Source organism: Fulmarus glacialis, unplaced genomic scaffold, assembly GCF_000690835.1.
Source record: "Fulmarus glacialis isolate BGI_N327 unplaced genomic scaffold, ASM69083v1 scaffold44435, whole genome shotgun sequence".
Lineage (NCBI taxonomy): Eukaryota > Metazoa > Chordata > Aves > Procellariiformes > Procellariidae > Fulmarus > Fulmarus glacialis.
Genome location: NW_009213187.1, coordinates 15,258 through 43,189, shown reverse-complemented (window position 1 = coordinate 43,189; position 27,932 = coordinate 15,258). Strand labels below are relative to the sequence as shown.

General features: G+C 38.7%; 1 protein-coding gene across 1 annotated transcript; it reads left to right on the top strand.

The window, feature by feature from the left end:
* On the top strand, window positions 1-25,549 carry RDH10 (retinol dehydrogenase 10 (all-trans); the record flags this gene model as incomplete). Its single annotated transcript, XM_009578113.1, has 5 exons — window positions 1-239; window positions 20,132-20,230; window positions 21,618-21,763; window positions 22,117-22,248; window positions 24,153-25,549. Coding segments are annotated over 5 exons (740 nt in total), but the record flags the coding sequence as incomplete, so codon positions are not given.
* Window positions 25,550-27,932: the final 2,383 nt, after the last annotated feature.

Below are 27,932 nucleotides of genomic sequence, written 5' to 3'. Positions count from 1 at the left end.
TAGGTGGAGATGGAGAAAAAGATGCACTGCCCCATTGCAACTTGCAGGTTTACACATACACCTGTGATGTGGGCAAAAGAGAAAACGTCTACTCGACAGCTGAGAGGGTCCGCAAGGAGGTTGGCGAGGTGTCTGTCCTGGTTAACAATGCTGGTGTGGTCTCCGGGCACCATCTTCTGGAGTGTCCTGATGAGCTTATTGAGAGGACCATGATGGTCAACTGTCACGCACACTTCTGGGTAACTATAAACTCCTTTCTGCCGCCCTTTTTGTCAGTTAATTTTGGGAAATTATCTGCTGTTGCTTAACACTTGCTCCCTTTCACCACTTTGTGGATTTCTTATTTTTAACTTACTGTTCTATTTAATAGAAATGGTGGGTATTAAAATTATTAACATAGTTTTAAATCAACTATATCCTCCTAGAATCCAGAGTTCTAGGTCTTGTGCCCTTTTCTCTAGCCCTGTATATGAAATCCTTTGCAAGCATAACCTCTGAATCTGCTTAAAGGTTGTTACTGTTAATGAATGACTCCTCAGCCTTCCTCACATAGTCTTCTGCCAGCATGTTAGCAGCTTTGAGATGCTGTTCTAATGATGGTTACAACAGCAAACTTGCACATTTCTGGAAAAAATATTTAAAACCTCTGCTGGAAATGTTGTTTGAATTGCCTTGGAGGCAAATTGTTCCTTTTGAAGGCTGGGAGGAAAGGCGGAAAAGATTTCTCAAGAAATCAAGCCAAGAACACTTTCAGGAATCCTGTGTATTTGTCCTCATAGCTTTCTCTGGAGGCTGCTAGTAGAAGTAAGAAAATCTTTAATATGGTTTCTGGGTTGATATTGTCTCCATAACTAGCAGATACTAATCAAGGAGAACAAGCTATGTGATCTTACTCTTTTTGTCTATCTAAACCTTGTTTTCCTGTGTGGTTTATTTTTAAACCCACGGTAGTGTGGAGTTACATAAATTGGAATGTCGAAGGAGGGCACGATGCACACTCGGGTTAGCATTAGCTGTCAGACTGAGCCCATTGTTAGTATTAAAACTGTTCTCTGGTCCTTCAAATAAGGTTATGAAATACACTTGCATAACAATCAAAGGATTAAGCAATCCGAAATATACTTCAACTTAAGCCTTCTTTGGCCGGTCTTACCTTTTCATAATAAAATTTTTTAAAATCCTTCATCTTCAAAACTTAGAAGGCCCTTCCAAACCTAACTTTTTTAACGTGGAAGTGAAATGCTGTTTCATAACCCTAAAGGAGCCCCTTCAAATCTGCACTGTGAAACACTTAATGGCAGAGCAGTCTTTTTCCAATGTATTGTAAAGCTTGCAGAGAGAGTGCTTAAACTTCAGTGCACACGAGATAGTGTGTTTAAAAACTTTTTAAACTCGAAAGTATATTTTAAGGCAATTTGAAAAGTTCTGAGAAAGCATATATGACTTCTTACAACTAAGAGTACAACTAAGTGTGTTCCCCTTCATAAAAGTTAAATTGATGCTTAAGCAAACAGAGATGTGCGCTAGATTTAATGACTGTTATTGATGTGGTTTAAATGCCGAATTGACAAAGCTTCCAAGAACTCTAAATTATGACATCACTATGAATTAAAATATGGGAGGATCCTAAATTCTCCAGCTGTTCTTCCTTCAGGCCCAAGTCATACACTTATTTATAACATTGTTTCAGAGACCTTTTTAAAGCACCCTCTGTGTGTTCCCAGTGTCTTACAATAATAGAAAACTAAACTTAGAGTCTAGTATTGCTATGACTGGGTTTCCATAATAGTTTCATTGATCTCTAAATGTTACAGCGTGAAGTGACTTTAAAATTAAAAAAAAAAAAGAAAATTATTCCAAGAAGGTATAGTTAGATCTAAACTGTGGAACTTGAGATCTTGGCTTAAGCTTCTAAGGAGCAGTCAACACCATTTATATTTAATTGAGGATCTGTTCATGTGTACACTTCCTGCAGATCCTGTGTCCTTCTTTGCTTTTCCTTTTATTTTTTTGCTGTTGGCAAAGCTTTTTTCCTTGTCTTCCCCTTCATGATCCCAGAAAAGGTTGGCTTGACCAACAGTGGGTGGACTTCTATTAAAAGTAATAGTACTTAATTCATAAGATATCATCTGAATCAGCTGATTTGAAGCCAACTTTTTTGATGCAAGTCAATGCTGACTTAAATAGAACAATGTGTCTAGATGTGTGAAGTTTTATACAGCTAGTCTTTTCCATGTCAGCTAAACTGGTGGTCCAAAAGCAAAGCTAATACTCTGGAGCATTATGTAGGCTTTTAACTATTCTTGGAGGGTGTTTCGTCCAACAAGCTGTAAATGGGTCTTATAAAGACATGGATCTTCCATGTAATGTTGCTTCAGTAGTTAAGCGTCTGTACTTTCTGGAGTTTTGTTGGGGTTTTGTTTTTTTTTTAATGTGTGACAGGGGAAATTCTTCCTCATCCCTTGATCATTAATCAAGCCTCAGTGTGCTTCTATATAGAAACCTAAAATGGGGCTCTAGTACTGTCCCCTTGAAACATCTGAAATAAGATTGATTGCCCGCTCTCTGTGCAGAATGCAGGTGATCTGAGCTTGCTTTATGTTAGCAGCTACAATCTGAAGGCTGCCCAACTTCTGCAGTAGGCAGTGACATGACAGTCTGTCACTGGTTTGCTGTTGTGACTCCAACTGGACTGTGTACCGTATCACAAACTGGCAGTCAAGAGAGCCTTAGCAGCATGCCACAGCCTAAACAGATGCTTTCCATTTTGCTGACATTCATGATTTGTATAATCCTTCCTATGAGTGTTCTATATAAACATGTCACCACTGCATCATGTAGCAATTTCCACAGCATAAAATCCACTGCAGTATTAAAAACCTGTTATTTCATGCTGTGATAACTTGAATGCTTCTGATATTGAAAACATAGGGACAAAATCCATTCCTGGTTTGAAACAAGCCAGCTCTGGTTTACTATAATTTGCAGATGCATAAAACTGCAGCAGGAGTGTAACACTATCTTTCCTGACAGTCTGTTGCAAGAATAATAACTTACTTGGCTGTACTTGTCAATTACTAGAACTGAACTTCTACAGACTAGGAAACTTTCTTCTTGTGATATGTCAGGATTCAGATTTGAAAAGTCTTAAATCACAGTATAAGATAAAGCTGTTGCTTAATCAGTTTTAAGTGAATATAGGAATAACAGTTTGGCTTTCTTGTGGTTTTACAATAAAGCTTAAGTGAAGTATCAAAATCCTGTGTTTTAGATCGTGGAACTGTATTTAATAAAACTACTGTACAAACTCTTGTTTCAGAACAATTTGAGATTCTTGTACCTACTCTAACATTTTTTCTTCTGGAAGAATAATGCTGTTGCTGGATAAGTAGGCATTAATATTGTACATCAGCATAGTACCTGCGAAATAATTCTAGATTTGGTTGTTGAATGGGACTTATGGAAGGGCAGGGGCAAGGCAATGATCAGGGTCTGTGAAGTTCTGTGGCACAAAGGTCCTTCTGTACAGCAGATCTTCAGTATTCAGCTCTGAGAGAACAGTGATCTGCGTTTCCCTGTCATGTGGATCCTCCAAAACTTTCAGCTTAAAGCTCTCCTCTTAGAGGAGTTCTCTTCAACTTACCAAAAGGGGGAAGCAAAAGCATTCAGCTCCAGCTCTGTCATTTTTATATAAAAAAAAAAAAAAAAAAATCCACATAGTAAGAGACTAGGGTCCAGAGTTTGAGGACTTGTGTACTGCTGTCTTAACCAGAGTAGTTATGTTCATTCACTTACAAACTACTTGATTTTTAAGTTATGCAGGTATATTTGTCTTTGTAGGAATTGAACAAATCTTTTAGGCGGCCTGACATTGATACAGGAAGAGATGAATATTACTCTTAGTAATTAGGGCATTCATAAATAGTCTAAAACTTTTAAAACTGAAATCTACCTTGGAAAGACAGTTAATGCAGAGTTACTAAATCAAATACCTATTTATGCAGCTGCTGTAGTTGTCAGTCTAATTAGACTGACAGGATTGCTACAGCCTTGGAAAATAACAGTGGCTTATAGTTGTCTATAATGTATCAATAGTTATGTATTGTTATTCTAGTCTCTTTAAGCTCCCTGGTGTGAAATAAAGCTCACTTACGCCTATAGTTTGTTTAGTTTAAATATGCAAGTATTGCATTTAGCGTGCACACTGAATCTTCTACAGAAGAAAAGACAGCTTAAGTTACATTATTTGAAACTATACCATGCTGAGTCTTGTGGCCTGTTGGCATAACAGTTTAATTTTTTTTGTCTTCATCTCTACGATTCCAGTATCTATGATCAAATATAGACACAATATTCCACTGACAGGCCTGCTAGCTATATTTAGCATTTTGGAGTGGAATTAGCTGCTTTAATTTTTTTTTTTAATTTCATGACAATGTTTCCCAAGATGTGTAAGTTTACTTACAAAGTTTAATCTACAAGTTCCTGACTTTTTTCTTTGAAAAATGAGTTGGATCAAGTTCAAGAAAAACATGTGCATGTGATCCAAAAAGTGTCATCAAAACTAACTCTTCCCTTGCAAAATGATTCCAACTACATGCCACCAGTAAATTACCCTGGACAGCACATGTGTTTCATATACTGTGGTAGCATGCTGGGTAGTGAATATGAAGAAAAAAGCAGTCATACACTTAGCCTCGGAAATAGTCGTATTAGTCGTACTTAAAACTTATAAGTGCTTTGGTATGGTTCTGCAGTTCATATGTTCTTGGGTTCATTTCTCAAGAAAACAGAGGGAATCTATCAATTGAGAAAATACTATCTTCCAGATACGTGCTTTAGAAAACTGCACTTTCCCATTTTATAAAGGAATGCACTTAACAAAAGTTACAGAAAATAAATGGGTGGATATGTATTTCTGGAGCTTGAGTGGGCACAAGACTACTGGCTCAGAGCTTTCCTCACAGATTTATTTTATGGTCTACTAGGACCTTGTCTAGCATTGTGTCAAGCATAGTTGTTACCAGCGTGCAATCTTTAATTTTGTAACCTGTATCTTGCAATCTGTGTGTATCTGTAATCTAGCCTTGTAGTCATGTTTTAGTTGTAGTGATCATTTTCAAAAAAATCATTGAAAGTTTTTCAGTTTTCTGATCCTTTTGCAGGGGGGAGGGGGGCACCAACCCAAACCATTTAGTTAGGAACCTGGATGTCTAAGCTTCGGCTGTAGAAACAATCTTATATCAGTTTCAGAGTAGACATGGGTGAGGATAAAAATGACTCTTCAGACAATGTACTCATCTGAAGAGTCAGCAAGCATATTAAGCACATTGGGATGGGGTGGTAGGTGGGTCTTAGTCTTATGCAAAACGCCCCTTTATTTGCCTTGTGTAGGAATCATATGAATTTAAGCACCTATAATTGGGATTTCAGAGTGCTGCCCACAGAACTGTAGTAATTCCACAAGTTACTCAACTCTAGTCCCTGAGGTTTATTGAGGCTATTCAGTCATAGTTCTCCATTGTCTACTGTATCTTGGTGATAAATGAGCAGTTATATATTAAGGAATCCGAACAAAACTTACAGCACTCTCGACTATGGAAGCAACACTTCCACCAGGGCAGCTGGAAAATCATATCGAAGATTCTTTGAATGTGTTACTCACAACACCAACCTTCCTACATATACTTTCTGTGCTAAAGCATATTCCTTGTATGGTAGAGAATGCTGACATCTTGTTCAAACAGTAGCTGAATTCATACATTTCCCTTCCTTCTCTTTAAAAATGTAAAGTATTTGATTTTCATCCCAGTCAGCTAACAAATCTGAAATGACCATTCAGAATGTTTTCCTTAAACTGCTTCAGTTACACCCGAGCTTTTGCGACAGCTTCTCTCAGGCATACTTTGGAAATTAATTTGCTGCGCCATTTGAAAGGTCTATGGATATTAGACTCTCAAATGAAAATAGAGATTCTCAGATTGTGACCCATGGATTGTTTGTTGCCTGTAGATCGGTGTCCAAGATGGTAGCATAAGGTGCGATCAGCCAGTTACTTCCATGCACTAAACTGTATGAAGCTTGAAGAGTTTAGGTGAAAACGGTAATATATTTCACAGAAAAGCAATGTGAAAGTTCCGTTAAGGAAAGGGAAAGTTGTCCTGAAGAGACCATGTCAAGACTTCTCAAACAATTAGAAACGTATTTGAAGTATTAATCAATTATTAGTGGCTTGCAATTCTACAGCCATCTAAAATAAAGCTGGAGTTGCAGTATAGCTTGCAGAGGTAAGGCACTTGGGATAATCTCACTCTTCAGTCTCCTGTGATGTTTTCTGAGGATCGGAGACTTGTCAGCAAACTGTATGAATGCTTTCAGGATTGCTGATCTACTCTGAAGAAATGGTCCTGGATGAGCGATCAGTGCGATGATTAAATTCCTGCTTCTTATGGAATGAGATAGGTCGGCTGAATAAGCAAAAACTTCTGCACTGACTTTGGTCTGATAGTATGCTGTTACTTGTGAAGGATTTGGGGAGACAGTAAAACCTTGAATGGAACGATAGTCTTTGCCAGCATGGTGCCTAACCTCAGTAGAAGTTGAGAGAGTGGCTCTTCACTGTTTCAGTGAAATACTCAGTTTAAAAGATGATATCTGTGGAGGTTAGGAGAGCAATGGAGTTTAAAGTTCGAGATTCTTCTATCTACAAGTAACATCTGCTTTTATTTTATGAAAAGCGTCTAAGTTAATGAGATTGCATTATGTTATTAACTTTCTGTAATAACCAAGCAACTATAGCAGACTTCTAGAAGACAGGCATGTTCATGTGCTCAATTGTGGAGAAAAGCAATCCTAATTACTATGTGGCTAGGTGTCCTGCTAACCCAGCGTTTCCATCATTGCCTAAGACCTGTCTTAACTGATCTGTGTGGGTGAGCAATCCTTTTCTGTAGCTCTCAGTGTCATCAATTACTCTGACTAGACAGGTTGAAGAAAGATGAATGTTATGTTTTCTAGCACCATCTCTGCCATTTTAGCACTGCACTTTTAAAATCTTTTCTACTTTTATCTTTATCAGCTGCAAAGTTGTTATTCTTTCCCAATGCTTCTCATGCTTTGATTTCACTTCTGGCTTTTTTTCGGGAGGAGGGAAGGTTTTTGTTACGTATCTTTAATACTAAACCTTTCCACAGTCCTCTCTATGTAAAAGCCAGAGCATCGCTCTCTTGATAAACCTTGCTCCCTTGACCTTTGAGGTTTCCTGGCTATTCACACTGATGGTAAAACTGAGTTACTGATACCTGTCTGTCTTTGTGAAAAATGGTAGAGGTCTTTTTGCAAAGGCAAACTGGAGCTGATTTATGTGCGATGCTATATGTTTTTACATGTGGTCCTAGGCTTCTTAGTCTGTTAAAAAAAAGAAAGTGTCTTTCAAAATGCAGTTACAATGTAGGTGAGTAGGCATAGATTTTGAGATTGGTAGAATCTCAGTTTCTGAGGGTTTTGTTTGAAAGAAGATATGTCACAAACGGGGGAGAGATTTACATCTGTGCTTACACTTCTAAATGAACACTTTGTTCTTGTAAATAATTATATTAGTATAATGATTTATATGTCAGTCAAATTAACACTTGACACGAGTGAGTTATCACAACTGGGCTGTGAGGGCATGGAAGGGCAAGGTATGCCGGAACAGCTGCGGAGCCGAGGTGGCTGACTTGGTGTGAGCCTTTTGAAATTCAAGTTTGTTTGACTGTTGAATTCTGCACCTAAATGTGCCCTGGTGCTGGTCACTTCTGCCATCTGTTTGAACTTGTGTGACAGCTTCTCGAGCACTCCCCTTTCAGCATTGGTTTGGAAAAGCGCGTGAGCGTATGCTTAAAAGTAAGTTGTCCAAAATTTCTGTTGACTTGGGATGAAACTACAAGGCAGCTTAGTGGTGGCAAGCTGTCACGTGGGACCACCCCTTGAATCTGCATCTTACCTTGCACTAGTTTTGGTATTTATCTGATCCAGTTCAGCTCACTAACCTGTCTGGAGGGCAGGGGGGAAAGCTGTTAATTTGCTTGGCCAAGTTGATTAGTTTTTCTATTTGAGCCTAGAATCACCTCGTCAACATTTCAGACTTGCAGTGTAGGGAGTGTGTGGGAGGTGTGTGTTGGGGAAAGGGTGAGGAGGAATAGGATAAAACCACGTTGCTGTGAACAGGACCTCTGCGGCTGTCTAATGAAACCTCATTCTTGGAGAGAGTTTCTGGAATAGGATTTACAGGCTCTAAATAGTTAAATAGTCATAAATGGTTCCAAGCTATAGCAAATCTGCCATTGGCATAACAGTCTGAATGTAACAACTCGACTTCTAAAGAGATTGCAGTATTTTAATTACACACTATTAAAAACCCTTAGATAAAGGTAAGTTAGTTTTCTGAACACATCAAATAATGCTGTGTTAACAACTTTAGCTTATTTGCCTTGCACTGATTCTATGTTTGCTGTTCTGTACCACTGAGAGCAATGATCTCTGTGCCTACCAGTCTGTTTGACTTCTCTGGAAATCAGTTGTACTAACGCTGTTTGAATGTGGAAAAAACAAGCCAGAGCCATGTTTCAGCTTCTGGGAAACAAGCATAGTTTCCACAGGCAAGCAAAGGAAGAAAGTATCTCTCTGGCTTTGAACACTCACCCCCAAGAAAGTGACTAGTTTGTTGGTGTGTGGTTAAAATGCCTGTGCAAGTAGAATCTTTGAAAACTTTATTAGCCACTGTTTTGGTCACTGTATTGGCTGGAGGTTTTTTTGTCATTTTAGCCTTTGTTGGCTTATGAAGCAAAAGTTTACCTGCTAAGACTATTTGTTTTCTGCAGACCCTTTTTTGGGGAGGGTGGGGAGAAGTATGAAACAGGAACACCTTCTGTTTTTTTACTTCTCATTCAGTGAGTTACTTCATAGTAAGTTGGAGCCTTCTAGGGTCTTACTGTTTCCTCAACAAACTTTGAAGCTAAATTTCCATTCAACTATAATATCTTCTTTCTTTTTCTGTTTCCACTAAGTCAGACTGTTAATGTGAAAAGGGAAGCTTTCCTTCTAATCTTATTCCTCTTGAGAGATACTCAGTTGTGGCATAATCACTTTCCTTTTTATAAAGTAATTGATTCAAAACAATGACTTAGTGCCTGATTTGGAGAGGATGAGTAAAGTGATTCAGCTTTCAGCTGCATTCAAGTACTATAGCAATTGCAGTTCTATGGAGGTACTGGCCTTAAGGTATCTTTAAAATGTGAGACAGTCTTCTGTTTAGCCATTCTTGAAAGTGTATTCTGTTACGTAAATCATAAAACATGAATGATGACTTCATATTTTCCATAAGTAGTTCTGACAGTACTGTTCTCTAGTAACTTTTTGGAAACATGCAGACTAAAATACCAAGTTTTACTAAATATTCCAGAGGATGACTAAGCTTATGGCAAGCTGGAGAAAAATGTGTATTTAAAAGTTGGATTCTGTTCTTGTTCACTGAACAGAATATTCTGAGCTCTTATCTAATAGTTGTTGTAAAATGAATTTGTTGTGTGGATTTTTCACTGACTCATAGGGGCATGTTTTCATTTTTGTCAAGATTATCGAACAGCTGGCAATAAATAACAGCTCTCCAAATGGTTGGACATTTGCTGCAAACTTGTGCTAGTGAAGGTGAGGGACTAATGTGTTTGTTACACTAATGTCAGCATAGCTCTGAAACACTACAAATCCTTTGACACGGCCATTTGTCAGTATATAAACAAAGTAGAATTTCTAGTCGCTTGACTTCAACAGAGCTTAAACCAGCTTTTGTGGAAAGGAGTAGCCAAGTGTTAACTTCTTATATCACTTGACCAGCAAACACTAAAGTAATTTCAAATTTGACATTTGAATAAATGCACGCTAGGTTGTCTTTACTGACAGATCTGCCTGTGGAAGAATACGAGGTTGGTGGTGCTACCTACTGGGACTGTAACTTAAGTTCCTGAATTTACAGGAGTGTAACTGGGCTGTCACAGCCATGTTGGAGCTCTGTGTTAGTCTTGGGTATATGGAAGGCTCAAATGCTGACATGGTAGATCTGAGCAGAAGGGTTCACCTTCTTTAAACTGCATGTTACTTTTCAGTGGCTGCTGCCAACCATGTAATACTTGCTTTAAATTGAATAGTAATTGTGGTTTGGTAGCTATGATAGTCTGAGAGTATAATGAGATTAATATTCATGGAGAATAAATATCAACTTGTCTAATAAGATGCCTTTGGGCGGGAGGGAAGAGGTCAGCTTTTGAGCATAAATGCTTTGAAAGCTTCAGTTCTCATGCTTGGTTATGCCTTAAATTTGTGGCGGCTGCAGAAGTCTGCACGTATACATTTGTTCCCAAGTTCCACTTCAGTCTAGACTTGTATCTTCTTTGGTTTGCAGTGTCAGGCAGACTAAACACATAGTAGGGCCTCCAACAGCCCTCTTACCACGTCATCTTACCTACTACTAATCCTTCTCAGCTTTTAGATTAGTTTGGCATTTGAAAACCACAATGAACGTCATTGGCAACTTATGTTCTGCACTTTTACACTGCTTAAGCAGTGCTAGCTGTCGAGAATCCAATATGACCGCTCTGTCCGAGCTTCAAAAGCCATTAAAATTCAAAGCAGGCAGAATTGTCTGTGAGGGCTCAGAATACCCTTAAGAAGCTGGCAAGGGAGTGTAGTTACTGGAGGGCATCTACTAGCTGGGGGGACATCATTAGTTTTTGAAAACAGTATGGTGTGTGTATGTTCTGGATTCAGCTGAAAATGTGTTAATTCCACAAGAAATTCATCTAGGTGCTCTGCACTGCTTCATTGGACCCTCTCTACAGCTGGAAGGACTTGAGACCAAAGGAGAAGGAGAAATGGAAGTAGAACAGACACTGTTTCAGACAGAGCAGGATAACCTATTACAGGCAAGAGCTCCTGTAGGGGAGATACAGGAGAGATATGGCAGAGGAATCTGCATTCTTTCCAGTTAGTAAAGATTCTGTGTTGATAAACTTGCAGTTAACATAGGGACAAAGAGTGCAAGGTCTCTGCTGGCTTATGAACTTCTTCCTCTGTGAGAGGAAGAGGAATGGGCTGTTGAGCAGGGAGTTGGTATACTTGACTTAAGTGGAGAACCACAGAATGGTTGAGTTGGGAAAGGACCTCTGGAGGTCATCAGGTCCAACCCCCCTCCTCAAGCAGGGCCACCTAGAGCCGGTGGCCCAGGACTGTGTCCAAACAGCTTTTGAGTATCTCCAAGGATGGAGCTTTCCACAGCCTCTCTGGGCAACCTGCGAGAACGTGCTACATTTTTCATAGCCATATGAAATCAAAGATTTGCAAAAAATGGAGGGAAGACGTATAAATATACAATTAGTGATTTAAACAATGTTTTATACTGCTGCATATATATGAAGCAGTTATACATCAACAAAGCGATATCTGCAAGTACAGATGAAAGTAGACAAGTTGTGTGCATGTATGCTAGTATATACGCAAGCATGTCCGTTAAAGGCAGGTAGATGCTTCCACAGAAATAATCGATGGCGTATAGTTGTTAGAAAGATCAGACACTTTACAGAACAGGCCTGACATCTGAGGATGGAAATAATTTTAAAAGCATGTAAATCTAAAGTCTGTTTCCTCTTGCGAAGAAAGAGTATAAAAGTTCTCAAGAGGAGAAAGATGGAGACTGCATACCAATAACATAAAGGCTCTAACTTCCACTTGCTGGTATAGAAATAACAAGGGTAATTCAGCTTTAATACCTGAACTTCTTCACGCCTAAAAAGCATATAAGGTAGTGGCCTCTTTAAGCAGAAGTGAAATGTTCTTAAGGAGAAATCAGGGCCATCTTTGGCTGTGTTATATGTAAAACCCTGCCCCAGATAAAGGTGCACTCAAAATCTACAGTGATGCAGTGGTGGGGGATGCAGAAAAGCTTTAGGTAAGAGAGCTGGGAGTTTGATTAGCAGCAGACCACTGTAAACCTTAGGTAATGATACCTTTTCCACCTTGGGTCTTAAGAAGAAAGTTTCTGAAGCAGGAATTGTATTATTTAGGTAGCATTCTTGAGTACTTAACCTACACTTCAGACGATAGGGAGAACAAAGCTTTTTTTCTACTCCAGTCTTAGTTATCCAATTTGGAGTAAGATCACAGGAAATGAAGCCCTTAAAAGAAAGGGGAGGGGGAGACAATGTAGTGACATGATAAGGCAACAATAACAAAAGTTTTTGTAGCAATGTCCTTCCCTAAGAACTTTTCATATCCCACTCTCTGTAGACACAACCCTTTTTCAACTAAGCCTTGTTAACAAACTATACAAAAGGCAATTTAGCCAGGCAATGTTCAGTCACCCTAGGCATGGCGTAATTAATTCTAGTAGTAAAGAGTGGAAATCAATGATTAATGTTTGAGAGATTACTAGTGGTATTAGTTTCCTGTGATTTTTTTTGTTTGTTTGTTTGAATAGCATTACTTATCTTATCTTTACTGTTTACCCATTGTAAACAGCTTTGTGGCACTAAGTTTTGAACAAGGAAACTACTTAATTCAGTTTCAGTTTTCTTCTGATATACTCAACATGAGTTGACTCCGTATAAGAGGAATCACTACAATAACTGAACCATTCACAGGAAATAGTGACTATGGGCTTTGAAAATGGAAGAAATTTTGTAACTGGAGCCTAAATACTAGAAATGCTAAACAAGGTAGTAATGTAAATATGGACTATAGCATACTTGTTCTTTAGCAAATGGCATGACAGACGTTTGTTACTACTAACAAACCCACTTACAAACTTCAGTAAATAAGACGTAACCTAGTTTTGTACAACTTTGGTGCTTCTCAGCTGATTAAGTATGTCTGTTGAGAAGCAGGAGATTTTATGTGTATGGGTCAGTCATGAGGGTGGAGAAAACAGGAACGTTAATTATAACACGAATTAATAATGAGTTAAAAACCTAGTGATTCAAGTAATAGCTTATATTTTTACTAAGCTAAGACTTCAAGTACTTCAAAACAGTATTTCATGCAGAGTTGGAGAGAGGAAAAAAGATGCTTATTTCTCTGTAAATCAAATACAGTTTTAAATTAGCTGATGGTGCTTTTCATTGTGACTTAATTCTTCAGGGTATTTACTTTATTTTGTTACCTTCACCCCTTAACCTGGGCAGATCTTATCTGTAGTTTCACTCTGCAAATGTTGGATATCCAAAGTATTGGGGGGGCTGGTGGTGTGGTTTTTCTTCCTTGTTACTTGTCATCATTATAGACTCCCGTTTAAGTCTATCTTGTTCTTTCATGAGCTTCTGGTTGCAAGGCAACTGTAACATTATTACTGTGCATGTATGTTAAGCATTAACTGCTGTTGCAGTTCAATATTAAAGGAATTCCCATGGCCCCAAAACAGTGGGTTTTTATGTGAAGGACAAATAAAGCTTTAGTGAGAAATTGAAGGTTGTGTTGCCTGCCAGGAGCTAAATAACTAAGGGACTCCTTTAGAAATGAAATATTGGAAGGTCTAGCTTTTTTGTTTTGAACGCAGGGCCTGTTCAAGGCACACTTGAGGGCAATCCTTAAATAGTTTCCTTTCATGCTTTTAATACAGCTGTCTATGGAAGGTTGGCTTGAGGACGTCATGTGTATCTCCTGTTCCTTTGTGCTCCAAAAGGATCTGGGTAGACCCATCAACAGTCCAGAGAAATGAGACTTTCTTTTTTAATTCATTACTTTAGGAAGACTGGGTAATTCTGGCGTATTTTTCATTATCATTTCTTGAGAATAGAAACTGAAGATCAAAAATAGCACTAATTTCCACAGCTATTCAAATATTTACTTAGACAGTGGCTAATTATCCAGAAGGGGCCCAGCACTTCTTGAAAACAGTCAGCAGAGACATCTGAGCTCCTTTAAATCACAGCTTTGGTCCCTTATGTTAGCAAGGTCAACAGTAGTTACAGACTTCCGTCTACCTTCTGTATTCAGCCTGTTACTGGCAGAGCCATGTCGCTTGTGCTGTGTGGTCTCTCTAGTGTTCATCTTGGGACTTGGTATTTTCATGTAGTCTTAGCACAGCTAATAATCTCACCTTAACCTAATATTTCAGAGAAGCTTGTATAATGGAACTTAAGAAGGATGTGGAGATAATATGGGAAAAATAATTGGGACGATAGTGCAAATGACAAGTAATTACTCTCAGTTCTCACTGGAACCAAGTAAAAAAGCTAGAAGGAAAACAAGTGGTTAAATCCAGGCTTGTAACTGCATGCTTTGGTGCATGAGAAGGCATTTTGGATATTATAGTCTCTAACTTGAATAAATTCTCCTTTGAGAGTTGCACAGTTCTAGGTTATACTTTCAAGGCCTCTTGTAAAACTATTTGGCAATGGCTTTCGCTGTAATCCTGTAAGTGAAGTTTTACCCTGTGTTTATAAAATGTATTTAAAGTGGTTATCTACTGAAATAAGCTGGGCTGTATGGCTGTAGCTGAAAATAACTTCAGTATATTTACTGATAAGCTTACCGTGGGTTTTTTCTGCCTTTCAGGCACCTCTCTTTCCATTTTTAATTTCCCTTTTTAACGTACAGTAGTGCATTAGTGCTACACTACCCAGTTTGGACAAACCTACTTTAAGGCAAGGCTGCCACAGCCTGTCTGCAGAAGAGTCAGAGGTGCTATTTTGTCAGACCTTCATGCATTCCTTCTCAGTTACTGGAATGGAAAGAGAAATTGGGGCATGTGGAAATCTCTGGATTTCATTCCGTGGTGGAGTGAGTGGCCATGTGCTGTCCTGGCGGGAATAGAAGAACCTCCAGTGTGTCCTGCTGTGGTCTGTGTAGAAGAATGGGAAGAAAAGAAGGCTGAACGTCCATGCTGAGGCAGAGAGAGGATATAAAGTGTATTTTAGACAAAAACTTGGAACAACATTTTCTTGTCACTGGCTCCGTTGCTTCATGATAGTAGTTATAGGATTAGCTAACATGTCTTTTACAATCTCTGGTACCTTAGTTCCCAGAGTCGTCTGGATGAGTCCTTGACTAATCGCACCCATTTTGTTTCTTGGGTATGGCCGAATAGTGTTTAACATGAAGATGAAACAACGCGTTTACCCAAATGTTGCACTCGTTTGCACTGTTACGCAGCTGTCTGGCAGTCAGGAATAACTGTGGCTTGGGAGGAAATGTCTTATCTGTTAGACCAGTACACCGCTGTTGTGGATAACTATAGCGATGTAAAAACTCATCTGTTTTGATCAGCCCCAGAAAAATAACCATGCTCCATCCTCCTTACCTGAAGGGGCTGTATGGAAAATGAGGTATTCCTTTCGCATAAAGGAATTTCTGCCTTACAGTAAAGCAGCTTGTTTATGCCATCAAAATAGTTTAAAAGGGCTGTTGAAGATTGACGGAAGGCAAAAAGTATGAAAAAAATTACTGTACTAAAAAATAGAAACTTAAAGGACCTTACGTGTTGGTAACTGCTTTATTTCTTTCTTTGATATAAAGACAACTCTCTAAATACAAGGTAGCATGTACTTTTCCACCTTGGTGTGCTTTCTGCATTCAGTATCCATTGTCTTGAGCTGCGTACAGCTAACATTGTTCTCTGTGGATGCTTGCTTTCTACTTTAAGAATAATTAATCCAAAATTTAATTAAAAAAATCACTTTCCCAAACACAGTATTTCTTCATGTTCTCATTTGCTGTATTTAGACTAATTTGTCTTGACATTGCAGCTGTGCTGTTCTTTGTGTTGCACAATCTTTTGAGTTTTGTTTCATTAAGAATGGAACTAAAGAATTTGGGGAAGGGGAGGGAAGAAGTGCTAGACTGTTAGAAGTTAATTTGCCGTAAACCAAAATGTTGAGAACAGATTACGAAAGCTATGAAGTGACATGTAAATGCTTGTTCAGTTTCACACTTGTGAGAAATAAGTCATTAAAGCTGTGTGCACATGAAATAGATGTTTGGTTACAGCTACTGGGAATAGTTTGTTCTTACTGGTATATTCAGAAGCATAGAGGAAAATGCTTAGAAGGTTAGGAATTGATCTCTAGGCTCCAAAAAGCTTAAAGATTAAACTAGCTCGAAAAACTAGCTTTACTCTGTTCAGAACAGCTTCATGTGTTCTATCTATCCTACCTAGTTGCTGTATCTAAACTATACTGCGGGTTAGAAAACGCATGTTTGCATTATGCTTTTGGGGTTTTTCGTTTTTTCTAAAAAAAGAAAAAGAAAGAAAAAGCGAATTCTGAGCGAAGAGGATGCTTAACTTAAATTTCTTGATGTTGAACGCTGCGTGACTTCCCTGATTCCTCACCCTGATGCATCACAACACAATTCCTTTCATCCACTATATTCTACTTACTGGTTTCTCCTCAGTGTTGAAAAGTGTATTATGTTTGTCATTAATAAAAGACCCAGCTCTGACTTTAAGTACTTAAATGTTTTGGTTAAATGTCTTCCTCTGCAGCTGTGAGAGGTAAAATTGAAACCTAAAGAATCAAACCAGAAGCAGATAGTTTGATTAAATCACTTGAGTTGATTTGAATTATTTTGGGGGTCTGGTTCATGACCTCTAATGTCATGGACAATACCACATGTCTTGCTTGGTATCTTCTAATACTTTTTTTTTTTTTTAAATGGAGGATTAACATGTCCACACATCACCTCAGAAGACTAATGTGGACTGTGCTACCTGTTCAGACAAACTCCAGATGGGAAGGCCACCCAGGAGGCATCTTGCCCCTGAACTGGTCAAACTCTTAACTAGTTTCTCAGCAGCACAGCAAGGACACAGAAGACTTCAGGTCTGGTAGGCAGATGTAGCTGAAGCTGAAAGAAACTAGAAACGAGAAACTAGGTTGATCTGGTTTATATAACAAGCAGAAAGACTGGGGACCAGAGTACGGAGGAAGCTGCTTTGATCGAGGAAGCGGGCTGTGCCAGCAGCTCAGTAAGAACACTGATTTATTTGGGGATTGCTTATACCACGAAAGAGAATAACTTCACTTTGGGATTGTTTTTCCCAGCAAGAGGAGGTTGGGAGGAGCAGTGGGCAAGCCTTTACTCTGAGACTGGAAATGCGTCCCCCCATAGGGTGTGGCTGCCTCTGACAGTGCTTGTTTTCAAGTACTGACTCCCAGCTGTAGCAGATGGCTGGAGGATGGCAGCAACTGAGATGACTTTCTCTGTCATCCATTTAGCTGAGATGTTGATAGTTGAGTGCTAAGTTTTGTACATATTATAGTTGTGCTATCTTTATAGACTGCCTCAGCTTCAGGTTTTGAATGGGTTTGCAGGATAATGTCCCATGACAAAGAACAGGGGCCTGCTTTGAACAGGTTGTTTCAGAACACTGAGGTCTCACACAAAGATTTCCATGAATTGCTAATTGTCTTCAGACCAGAGTAGCTGTGTTTTTTCCTATGTGGCCGTAAATGGCCTTTTAAGAGATGACTTACGTGAAGTGACTGTAGTTCTGCTGCCGGGAGTTGTTCAGTCTGCACTTGAATTGCCGAAGATGTCACCCAAAAGTGACCTTAACGGGGTTTATTCGTCATGTGCCAATTTCCTCTTGAGTGAAAAAGGGTTACTTTAACCACAAGCTCTGAAAACTCAGTCTTTGTAATCTTTATACTTTGAAGGAGTGTAGCGTGGATAAGACTGGGCTTTCTGAAATTTATGGCTCTGCAGTCACTCTGGTTATTTACTGTGTCTATATATATGCTTGTGAAAATTCTACTCTTCTTCAGCCATAGATAAATATAGACATTTATGGACACCTAGCTATAGTTCATCATACTCAAAACAAAACAGCGTTATAGTAAAGCCAATATAAAAGCCAGTCCAATTAAGCTTAGTGCACTTGCCTGTTGTTTATCTCTTGGAAGAAAACATTGATTCGTGCCTTGAAAATGGTAGGCAAAAAAATCTATTACTACTTCTTTCCCTTCTCTCTCTCCCCCAAGACAAACTCCAAGGCGAGTGCCCCTTCATTTCTGTAGTTGCTGTGGTTTTCGGCCAGAGCTTCAGTCTGCATTATCAAGCTTTCTGGCAATGTGAGGTGGCAATCAGTCATTCCAATGTGATGTGGACAGATAACCGAGACGTAAGTGGAAACTGCTGATGGAGCTGACTAATGCTCTGGAGGGGAGTAAATTGTTAGCAGGACTGAGTTGGGAGCATGGATCTCTTACAGGGATGGCGTGGAGGATCAGGAGTATTGTACACATAGTTGGTGTTGGGGTGTGTAAGGCAGGCTGCAGATAAATAACACACTGTAGAACTTCAGTGCTATCCAAGCGAAGCCTCTTACCTTTTCAGACGGCGCTGCCCTGTGATGACTGGGCTTTGTTGCCATGCAACATGGGAAGAGAGGCTGAAACTTTGTGTGCCTGGCACAGATTAGTTTAACAGAGAACTAAATTCTCGTCCGAGGCTCTATATAATGGGTTTAGAGATCCCTGCCATGAGGAAAGAAACAAATGCAAGGCAGCTTGCTCTCAGATTATTTTTTATAATTAGCTTTGTTAGGCAGTTATGACAGAATCTAGGAGTTGTATGAATCAACAGTAGAAAAGGCAAGAAGTCAGGAGGTCTGTTAATCTTCGATCATCTGCCAGCTGTCCAGTGAAAACACTCTTTTGTGTGGTGTTAGGAGGTCTGGATTAGTCATTTAACACCTGCAGGCAAAAATGTTGTACAAGAACATGTGAAAATCATTAGAGCAAAACTGTCCTGACGTCTGTGATTGGAAAATGCAGACAGCATAAGAATGGAATTAGATGGATTCAGCTGTAGCTTGCACGTCTTTTTAAGAATGTAGCTGACGCGACTCAGACCAACAATTAAGCAAGTAGCAAATACTTAAGGGGCATTTGCATGCTCTGAGTTTATGTCCAAATTACATGGGAAGACCAGGTTTCTGGGAGGATTACACATTCAGGATTAAGGATTCATGGTTCTGAGTGAATTAGAATAGAATAATAGCTCTGTCATTAATAGATTTATATATTAACTAGGCATGTTTGTGATTAAAAAGCATTGTCTGAAGTTCTTTGGCAATTTAAAAGTGATCTCATATAGTACACTGACAACCTGGAAGCTGACATAAATCATAACTACACATACCATTTTACTACTTCATTGATTTTTTTTTTTTAGCATATATGGTGCTCTGCTTAATACTTATTTAAAAAAGGAAAGTGTTGAGTCAGCTTTAGAAAACAGATATGACAAAGGTAGGTATTCTAGCAGAGGTGATCTAGCAAATGCCTTCAATTTATTGCTTAAAACTTAATTTTTTAAAGGTGTTAACTCTGACTTGGTTTTTAAACAGAAACAAACTTTGTTATAATCAAAGCATAAAAATTGGAGGTTGGAATCAAAAGTTTCGTCTTGAGACTTGCTTTTGGTTTATTTTATTTGTTTTGTTGTATTTTGAAACTGTTAAAATAAGGAATTGATAATAGAAATATGTATCTTGTCTTTTTAGTTAGAGCAATACTTATGGATACTAATGAAGATGGAAAGTAATTTAGACTAGTAGATGTTTACTGTATTTTATATGTAAAAAGTAACATCAGCAAAAACTCTGCCTCCACTATTTCTTTTAATGTAAAATACCCAAGATGATAAGTTAATTGAATAAAACTAACCATATCTAACTTCCAAAACATGCTGTCAATAATTAGAGCTGATAATCGGCACTGGTCTTAACACAGATGTGCTGGATGGTGTAATTAAACACTTTGCATTCCTTTTTCTATCTTTAAAAAAAAAAAAAAGTGACTTCCATTTTAGGGTCAAATTATCTCCTTCTGATAACTAGTCTCTTGCAGAAAAATAAACATGTCTGAGCTCAATTGATCCTTTAACCTTAGGATTTCTGGAGATACAGTCCTTGCTGCCTTGCTGTCTGAATTCACAAACAAGCTGTAGATCTTTGACAAACTCAGAAGTTCAAAACCTGTACAGTGATTTTACTTCCAAATTCTTGATAATAAACTGAGATAGAGGTTTTGAACACTTACCACTAATGTAGTGTGTTCATAGTGTGGTGTTTTGTTTTTGTTTTTGTTTTCCTTTGTAGACCACTAAAGCATTCCTTCCCAAGATGCTGGAAATGAATCATGGACACATTGTGACAGTTGCAAGTTCCTTGGGATTGTTCAGTACTGCTGGAGTGGAGGTTTGGTAGACTATAATTAACAATAAATTTGGCACTTCTTGCTTAGGATAAGTTTTTTTGTATTATCAGCTAGAGAAAATAAAGTCAGATCTTTAAAGATACTTGGAAGCTATGGTGCCGAGTATCATATCAACGCATGGCTCCCTGTGAGTAGGACCTGCAGAACTTAGGCAGCCATCGTATTCACCTACTTTGCGGGTGGACTTGCCACTTAGAGTGAAAGCCTGGGACTGCTAAGGTTTTCAGAATGCTGAATGATCTTTGAATTACCTGATAAATAGGAACCTGAAAGGGGCCCCCCTACCTACTCCTGTCAAGATCTTCAGTGCTAAGCTTGAAGCGAAAGGCAAGGATTTTCAAAAGTAATGTTTTCTATTTCCTGTTTCTGTGAGGAAATGGTTGCCAGCCTTCCTTCCAGAATATACGTCTCACCTGCTTTACTAGGCTCCCAGTTATAAGCATTAGGTTGTCTAGTTGCTAGCAGCTGTTTGAGAACACCAGTTTGTGAGACTTGTTTGGTAGATAAAACTAGGTTGGGATTAGAGCCTATTATCTTGCTTTTTGGGTCATTAGCACAAATACAAGTGTGAACAAAAAGCATTTAGTTAGTGAAAATGAATTAATGTGTCTAACGGAATAATGGTTGTATTGCCCCATGAGCATAGGCTTCTCTGCATATAGGTAGGGCTCAATCTAGGACTTTAAACTGCAGTGTTTCATAACAGAAATGAATGAAGCTGGTGTAACTTCAGGCTTTTTAAAGTATTTACTGTCTTGAGAAAACTACGAAGAATTTCCTAGGCTGTGGGTGTGACCACCAGCAGAGGTGGACACATCCAACAGAAAACTCAAATGCTAGTGCTGTCTATGCAATTATTTTTTAATGTTGCTGAACTTAGTATTTTTATGAGATATACAAGCAATATCCTCTTCTGAAAATTAAATAATACATTCATCTCTATTATCTCTTCTGTTGAAACTAACCTTAAAAATAAAGCATTTGAGATTTTTACACCTGTGCCCTTTCCAAGCTTTTTCCAGTCTGACCCAAGGTAGTATTAGGTATTTCAGTCCTTTGTTGTAACATTTAATATTAAGCAAACTGGTAATTGGAGTAACTTGCCATGTGAGCCTGCCTGATTCAAAGACTTGAATCCAAGGTAATACCCTCCTACATTTAGATTTCCTGCTTTCATGATTCTGTGCTAATTGCCTCAAAAGTAAAATGATAAATGAGTTGATGTGATGCTCTATTTGGTGGGTGTCTTTTGTTGTTGCTTTGAAAAATCTGTGCAGAATCACCTCAAATATGCTTTGGCTTTGAACATGATTTATATCTGTCCTTTTTAAGTTGCCTTCTTTTTTGCCTTGTTCATTGCCAACACAGGATTATTGTGCCAGCAAATTTGGAGCTGTAGGTTTCCATGAGTCTTTGAGCCATGAATTGAAGGCTGCTGAAAAGGACGGAATCAAAACAACTTTAGTTTGCCCTTATCTTGTAGATACAGGAATGTTCAGAGGGTGCAGGATCAGGTGAGTAAAATTCTTCTGCCCTGTATTTGTGGTGTCATAAAAGTACTTGAAGGTAGCTAAACTGCTACCATAAACATTAAAATAAGTATTTTCTCTGCTTTAATATATGTTAGTGTGATGTGTAATCCTGACTCAAAAAAGGGACTTTCTGTATTCAGTGAGTATCTTCTGTCCTTTTGTACTTAGCCAACACAAGTTTTAAGCTATAGTCTTTGTAACTGAACAGTGAGTATAAAAAAATTGAAGTCTTTGTCCCTCCTGAGGCATTCCAAAGAAAGTGAGTTAATGAACTCTTCACTGAGGTCTGCGGTCCTTTGTGTATCTTATTAATCTGTCTTAATCGAATATTTCAGAAAAGAAATTGAGCCTTTCCTTCCACCCTTGAAACCAGAATACTGTGTGAAGCAGGCTATGAGAGCTATCCTTACAGACCAGCCAATGATCTGCACACCTCGCCTCATGTATATGGTCACCTTCATGAAAAGGTAAGAGCTGAAATGCTAGTTCGTTGGCAGTATGCTCCACAGAATACAAGTAAAATACATGAGCATGTCCACTTTCTGGATATACTGTCCCACCCACACAGCTCATAGGTGCTCTTTTGTTAGAATTCATAAGTCTCTTTCTTGGCTTGCATGAGTGTAGGTTGCTTGCTTGGGAAGCTCCATAAAATTGAGATCCTCTGTATTGTGCATCTTTGTTTTACCCTTCTGGTATCTTTCATTATCCTTAGATTGCTATTTTCTTTTCAACTTTTCTTTCCATTGTTTGGGTTCCTCTTTAGGAATGAGGCATGAGCAACTTCCAGCAAAGGAAACTCTAGCTATTTGTCTCTGGAACCAGTGTGTAGGAGGTCCTGCCTGCATATTCTCTAGGACTTGCACTGATATGGTAGATAAACTGAAAATCTGCACATTCAGAACCAATTTGCAGAGTTGAACTTTGGAGGAAGGGCTATTTAAAGGAATTGCCTCCTTTGTCCTGTCTAACGCACTACAGGTTTTGGATGGGAACTCTGTTTAATCTGTAACCAGGCGGAGATTTCAATGATGCAGGGTAACACAGTAGTTGGCTCAATTCCACTGATGCAACATCACTTGCATTCTAGTTTATAGAGAACAGCTTCACAGCTGTCTGTGTTTTTTTAAAAAATCTGTAGTGTGTAGGAGGAACCTTTAAAATACAGCATTGTCTTATTTTCCTTCTGAAACTGAGAACTGTGGTGATTTTTATTCCACTTACAAGGCAGTGTTTCTCCTCTGCCTCAAGTCTGTCATGGTGGACAGTCACCGAAGACTAGAGGAGCCTTTAACGATCACCTCTCTCCTGGAAGAGAGTATGTATGTGTCTCTTCTGCCAACAAATCAAGGCCCCTGTCAGCATCTTTAAGAACTAGCTTCTTCAACCAGAAGCTCAGAGGGTGCTTCAATGCTCCCTGCACAAGCAGTGCCTTATGCAGCAACAGTCACATCAAAGGCCCTTTGGGTTGTCTTGCGTTCAACACTTCAGCTTCCAACAGGGAGATCAAAGCTTCTGCATAATCCATGCCCCAGGCAGCAGCACTTAGATCAAAGGCCCTCCAGTGGCTACTGCACAAGCAGTACTACTGTCAGGGAGGACATCTGTACCAGTGACATCCACTTCTCAGTGCTTCAGTGGTCATTACTCCTATTGGCTAGATTCTGTGCATTGCTTTCCACTGAATGAGTGTCTGCCACTATTTCCAGGGGCTGAGGAAATCCCATCTTAGCCCTTCACTAGAGCCCCTGAGTACTATACTTGAAATAAAAGTAATATTTTGTGGATGTGAGAAGGAGGGGAGGGTCTGTAGCCAGGTATCCATCACATAGTCACTTCTTGGAATTTTATCTGGAGGGGGAAAAAGGAAATTGGTCTCTTTACTTCAGACCTCTCTTTCTGAGGATGGATGACTGAGTTTAGAATATAAGTTAGACATCTGGTGATCAAAGAATGGCATTAACTAACGCTAATCCCACATTAAAGAATATCTTAAATGTCTGATGACCTCTGCTGATGTGGCCTTGAGCAGATGCTTTGCTTTTAGTAGGCCTTCTGTGATGCCCTTGCCCCCCCCCGCCCCCTTTAAAACAAGCTATCACACTGCTTGTGAAGAAGCAGCAGGAAATCTGGTCTAAGCTGGAGGCATGTGAATAAGTAGCTGCTTCTTCCTTTCTGCTTGCCTGTATGGTTGGGACTCTAGAATTTTAATTTTCTCTGTAAGTATCCTTGTGAAATAAAAATCCTTTAAGTCTATTAGGAAGCCTCTCCAATAGCTAGTATGTTGCTTTTAAGGAGACCAAGTACATAGTGTAAGCAGAGGTTTTGTTTTATGCTGTCTTCTAACAGTTTTATAATCTCTTTTTCACAGTATTCTGCCCTTTGAAGCAGTTGTATGCATGTACCGGTTTTTGGGAGCAGACAAGTGTATGTACCCTTTCATTGCTCAAAGGAAACAGGCTACAAACAACAATGAAGCCAAAAATGGAATTTAACACTGTTTTGGATGGACTAACATTTAGAGGTGAATACGATAACATTACATGACTGAATTGCGAAGTGCACTTGCATCTAACAGATGCAAATGTCAACATCTTACTGTGGCATTCTCTTGGGTCCTAAACCTGTGTATTGAACTCTAAAAATCAATGGCTTTTTATATACTGTAAATAAAACTGACTAGAGTACTTGGAAAATGTGATAGGTAAGCAAAGTGAATTTACAATGTAGCTGCCACCATTGTCCTTTAGAATATCACTGTATGTACAGTAAACTAGTCATACTACTTCTTGTAGGGATGCACTGTGTGATATCTCTTCCTCAGCCTGCCAAGGTTTATAAGAGCTGTCTCCCAACTAGAAGATGCAACGTTTCAGAATTCCTATTTTATTTGGGAAGGGGGAGGGAGGGAAATCTTGGGATTTAAGCTACTGCTCATGACCTTTTAGCAAATTCAAGGACAGTTTCTGAATGCATCTCTTCACTTGTTCACTAGCTCTCTAAAGGACACATGGCCAAATTGTGGTGTAATTCTCTTTTGTAGCAATTGTGTGTGTTCTATTTAAACAAAGATAAAAAGAAATTTGTAAATCTCTGCCGATTCAAAGGCAAATGAATGTCTCAAATACTCTGAGAGCAAACTTGTACTGGGCATCTGGTTTTCTAGGAATGCAGTCAGTGATTTAAACTGACTTTTTTCAAGTCAATTGATTTGAAATATGCTCTGTTCTGTTTCCCTCTATATGTCAGAGTCCAATCTAATATTATGGACTATATGTTTCTTTTCTTCCTCCTCATTCTTACTTCTGGCAGAGTTCTCCAACCCCCCAAGGAAGCTGTTGTATTAAATTTCTGTAACTGGACTTGTGCCTAAAAGACAAAGCAACTGAGCTGAGATACAAACTGTTTATGTAAGTGCTGGTCATATGCCAATTATTAGCAAAGGAAAAATAGAGTAACGCCTGAAGCAACTGTACATGCGAAATATGGAAGGGTGTAAAGATTTTTTTTGAGTTGTACTCACATTGTAGAACAGCAAATGACATTTTTACAGTATTTTTTGTAAAGCGAACAATTTTGTGCCTTGAATAATTTGGTAATCTGTATTAGTGAAGCATTGTAAAAGTGAACTTCTACCTCTGTATCTTAATGTATACCATCCACTTGTAAACTACTATTGGGCAAATTGTGATTACTTTTTTAGAATGTCTTGTTAAATAGTGACCAATGCCTGTGGTTATTAAAGTGAGCCACCTTTTCCTTAAAACAGTGATTGCAATGCTTCCTTGAAAGACTAAACTAATGCAAACTACTTGTGCCTGTTCCGTAGCTCTTTAGTATCAATACAGTTCAAATATTTATTGCTCTGTTCTTGTATTCACTTTGTCAGCGACACAGTTTTCAGTGTAATCTCTTAAGTCTATCAGTAAGTACTGTGAAATTAGGCTTTAGGAGCTGACAGTTTTCTCTAGTTTCTAAACTCATCGATGAAGTAACTGGTCAAAGAGCTTTTGAAGAATATTCATTTTGGTTTTCTATGGAGCTTCAGTTAGATCTACATAAAAATGACCTGGTGTGGATGCAGTTTTAATGAATTAAAAAGTAAATGTAGTTTCAGTACAGCTGCAGTTATTACTACGTATTTATATATATCATACATACAAAAAAAAAATCAGTATCTGTCTGGAGAATAGTGTTGTTAACTAAGCCTGTTTAGGAATTAATCGAAAGTAGAAGAAACTGTTTACATTAACCCTTACTCCAAATTCCATGCTCTTTTGAAAAAGCCTCTTAATGACTTCCCCAGGGCCAAATTAACTCCCATGTTCTTACAGCAAAGTCACTAAGAGCAAGTACAGCAAATTTAATGCTATTACATAGCATCATTTTAATGCACATTTGTTTTTCTAAGATGTCTCAATCTATATTGCTGTTTTGGACTAAGAAGCATCTTTTAAAGTTTGATATATTGATACTCAAGACACTTATTAGCCTGACAGAAAAGGAAAAATAAAAAGCTGACCAGTAATATCAAGTTTCTATAAAATATCATGCCAATTTAGAATGGTTATAGGCTTACTTAAAAAGTAAGTTTCAGGGCTTGTAGAGTTCTACTTTAATTATCAAATACGTTGTCATCCTGGTTTCTCTGAATTTACTACCATTCCAGAAATAGCATGGTCCATCTCAGTTCTTGAACTGTGTGGCGGAGGGGTGGCTCATGACTGGTGAGCTCTGTGAGCATGTTTCTAAAACTTGTTCAGACCCTTAACTTTTAATCTCCTATTCAAAAGTCAATTAGATACATATAGAGAAAGGGGATACCAGATACCATGTAGATCTGGTGAGAATTGCTTAAGGGCTTGTGGGGAGGCTAATTTTATATTATTCTAGTTTGTCAAGTAATAGTAAAGTTATTGCATACAACATGCCTGGAGACAGCCATGGCTCCAAACTTAACAAAATGGATAGTGCTTGTCTTGCAGAATGGGAGACTGAGCTTAAATTCAGTTCAAGCCTCTAGAAAAACAAATTCAGTGTTAGTTTTTCCTGATACAGACAAGCTGTTTTAGAAACAATCCTGAAACTTATGTCACCTCTAGTCACCCCTTAAAAAACCAGCACATAAAGAAGCTGGTCACATGTCCAAGAGGGTTTTTTTGTTGACTTGATGGCTTCCCAGTTGGCATGGGTGACTCCTATGAAGCAGAAAGAGAAGACTTGTGACTGACGATGGAGTGGTAACTGGGGTTTCCCCTGTTTAGATGACCCTGAACTGCTGCAAATACCATGTGATGTTGAGAGTTTTCCTTTAACACTATGATCAGAAACTATAAGAATTAATGTGTCTTTTCAGGGTTGTGGCTACACACCAGTTAACTGATATACTGCATTATTTCAGCACAAAGCCAGTGCAGTTTAAGTAGCCCAGGTAAAAGTTTTAAATTAATACTTTAAACTAGTAACTTGGTGTAAGAATGTTTTTCTTCATTCTGTAGGACAACGCCGCAAAAGCTTACTGTTACGCCCAGATGAGCCAATATGGGTGTACCTCTTGGTATCTTCCTGTCTTTGTCTTGCTGTAACAACCAGATGAGATAGGCAGCTGATGGAAGTTTTCTCAGAAAGATCCTATCTTAATAGTGCTAAGCTTATAGTCATTTAAATGAGATGTTTGAAGATCATTCTGTAGCACTGTACTTACCAGTAAGCACGACAAATCACACCCTTATTTTGGCACATCTACAGTGGTGCTCTAGGGTTTACAGTGAGTGGAGACAAATCAGCGCTACCTGATTTAGGGACTTGGTGGTTTTTGGCGTGTTTTAGTTGTGTTCATATCTGATGATTAGATATTTTCACAACACTGGCTGCTTTCTCGCTACAGATGATGTCTGGATGACTAGTTTAGATATTATTATCTGTGCTTGGTCAGAGGAATGGTACCTTAAGGGTTTGTATGTGTTCTGTTTAAACCAAAGCTCAGAAGGTGTGAGATAACTTTTCCCTCTCTGAGGAATAAACTTCCTCACATTTGCTCTGTGGTAAGTATATGTGCATAGACAGTTGCTGCAATATAACTGGTATGTCAGAAGTGTGCTCAGAACCAGACTTATCTTGTGGTAGCTTACTCTTGGGCTTACGCTTTAAG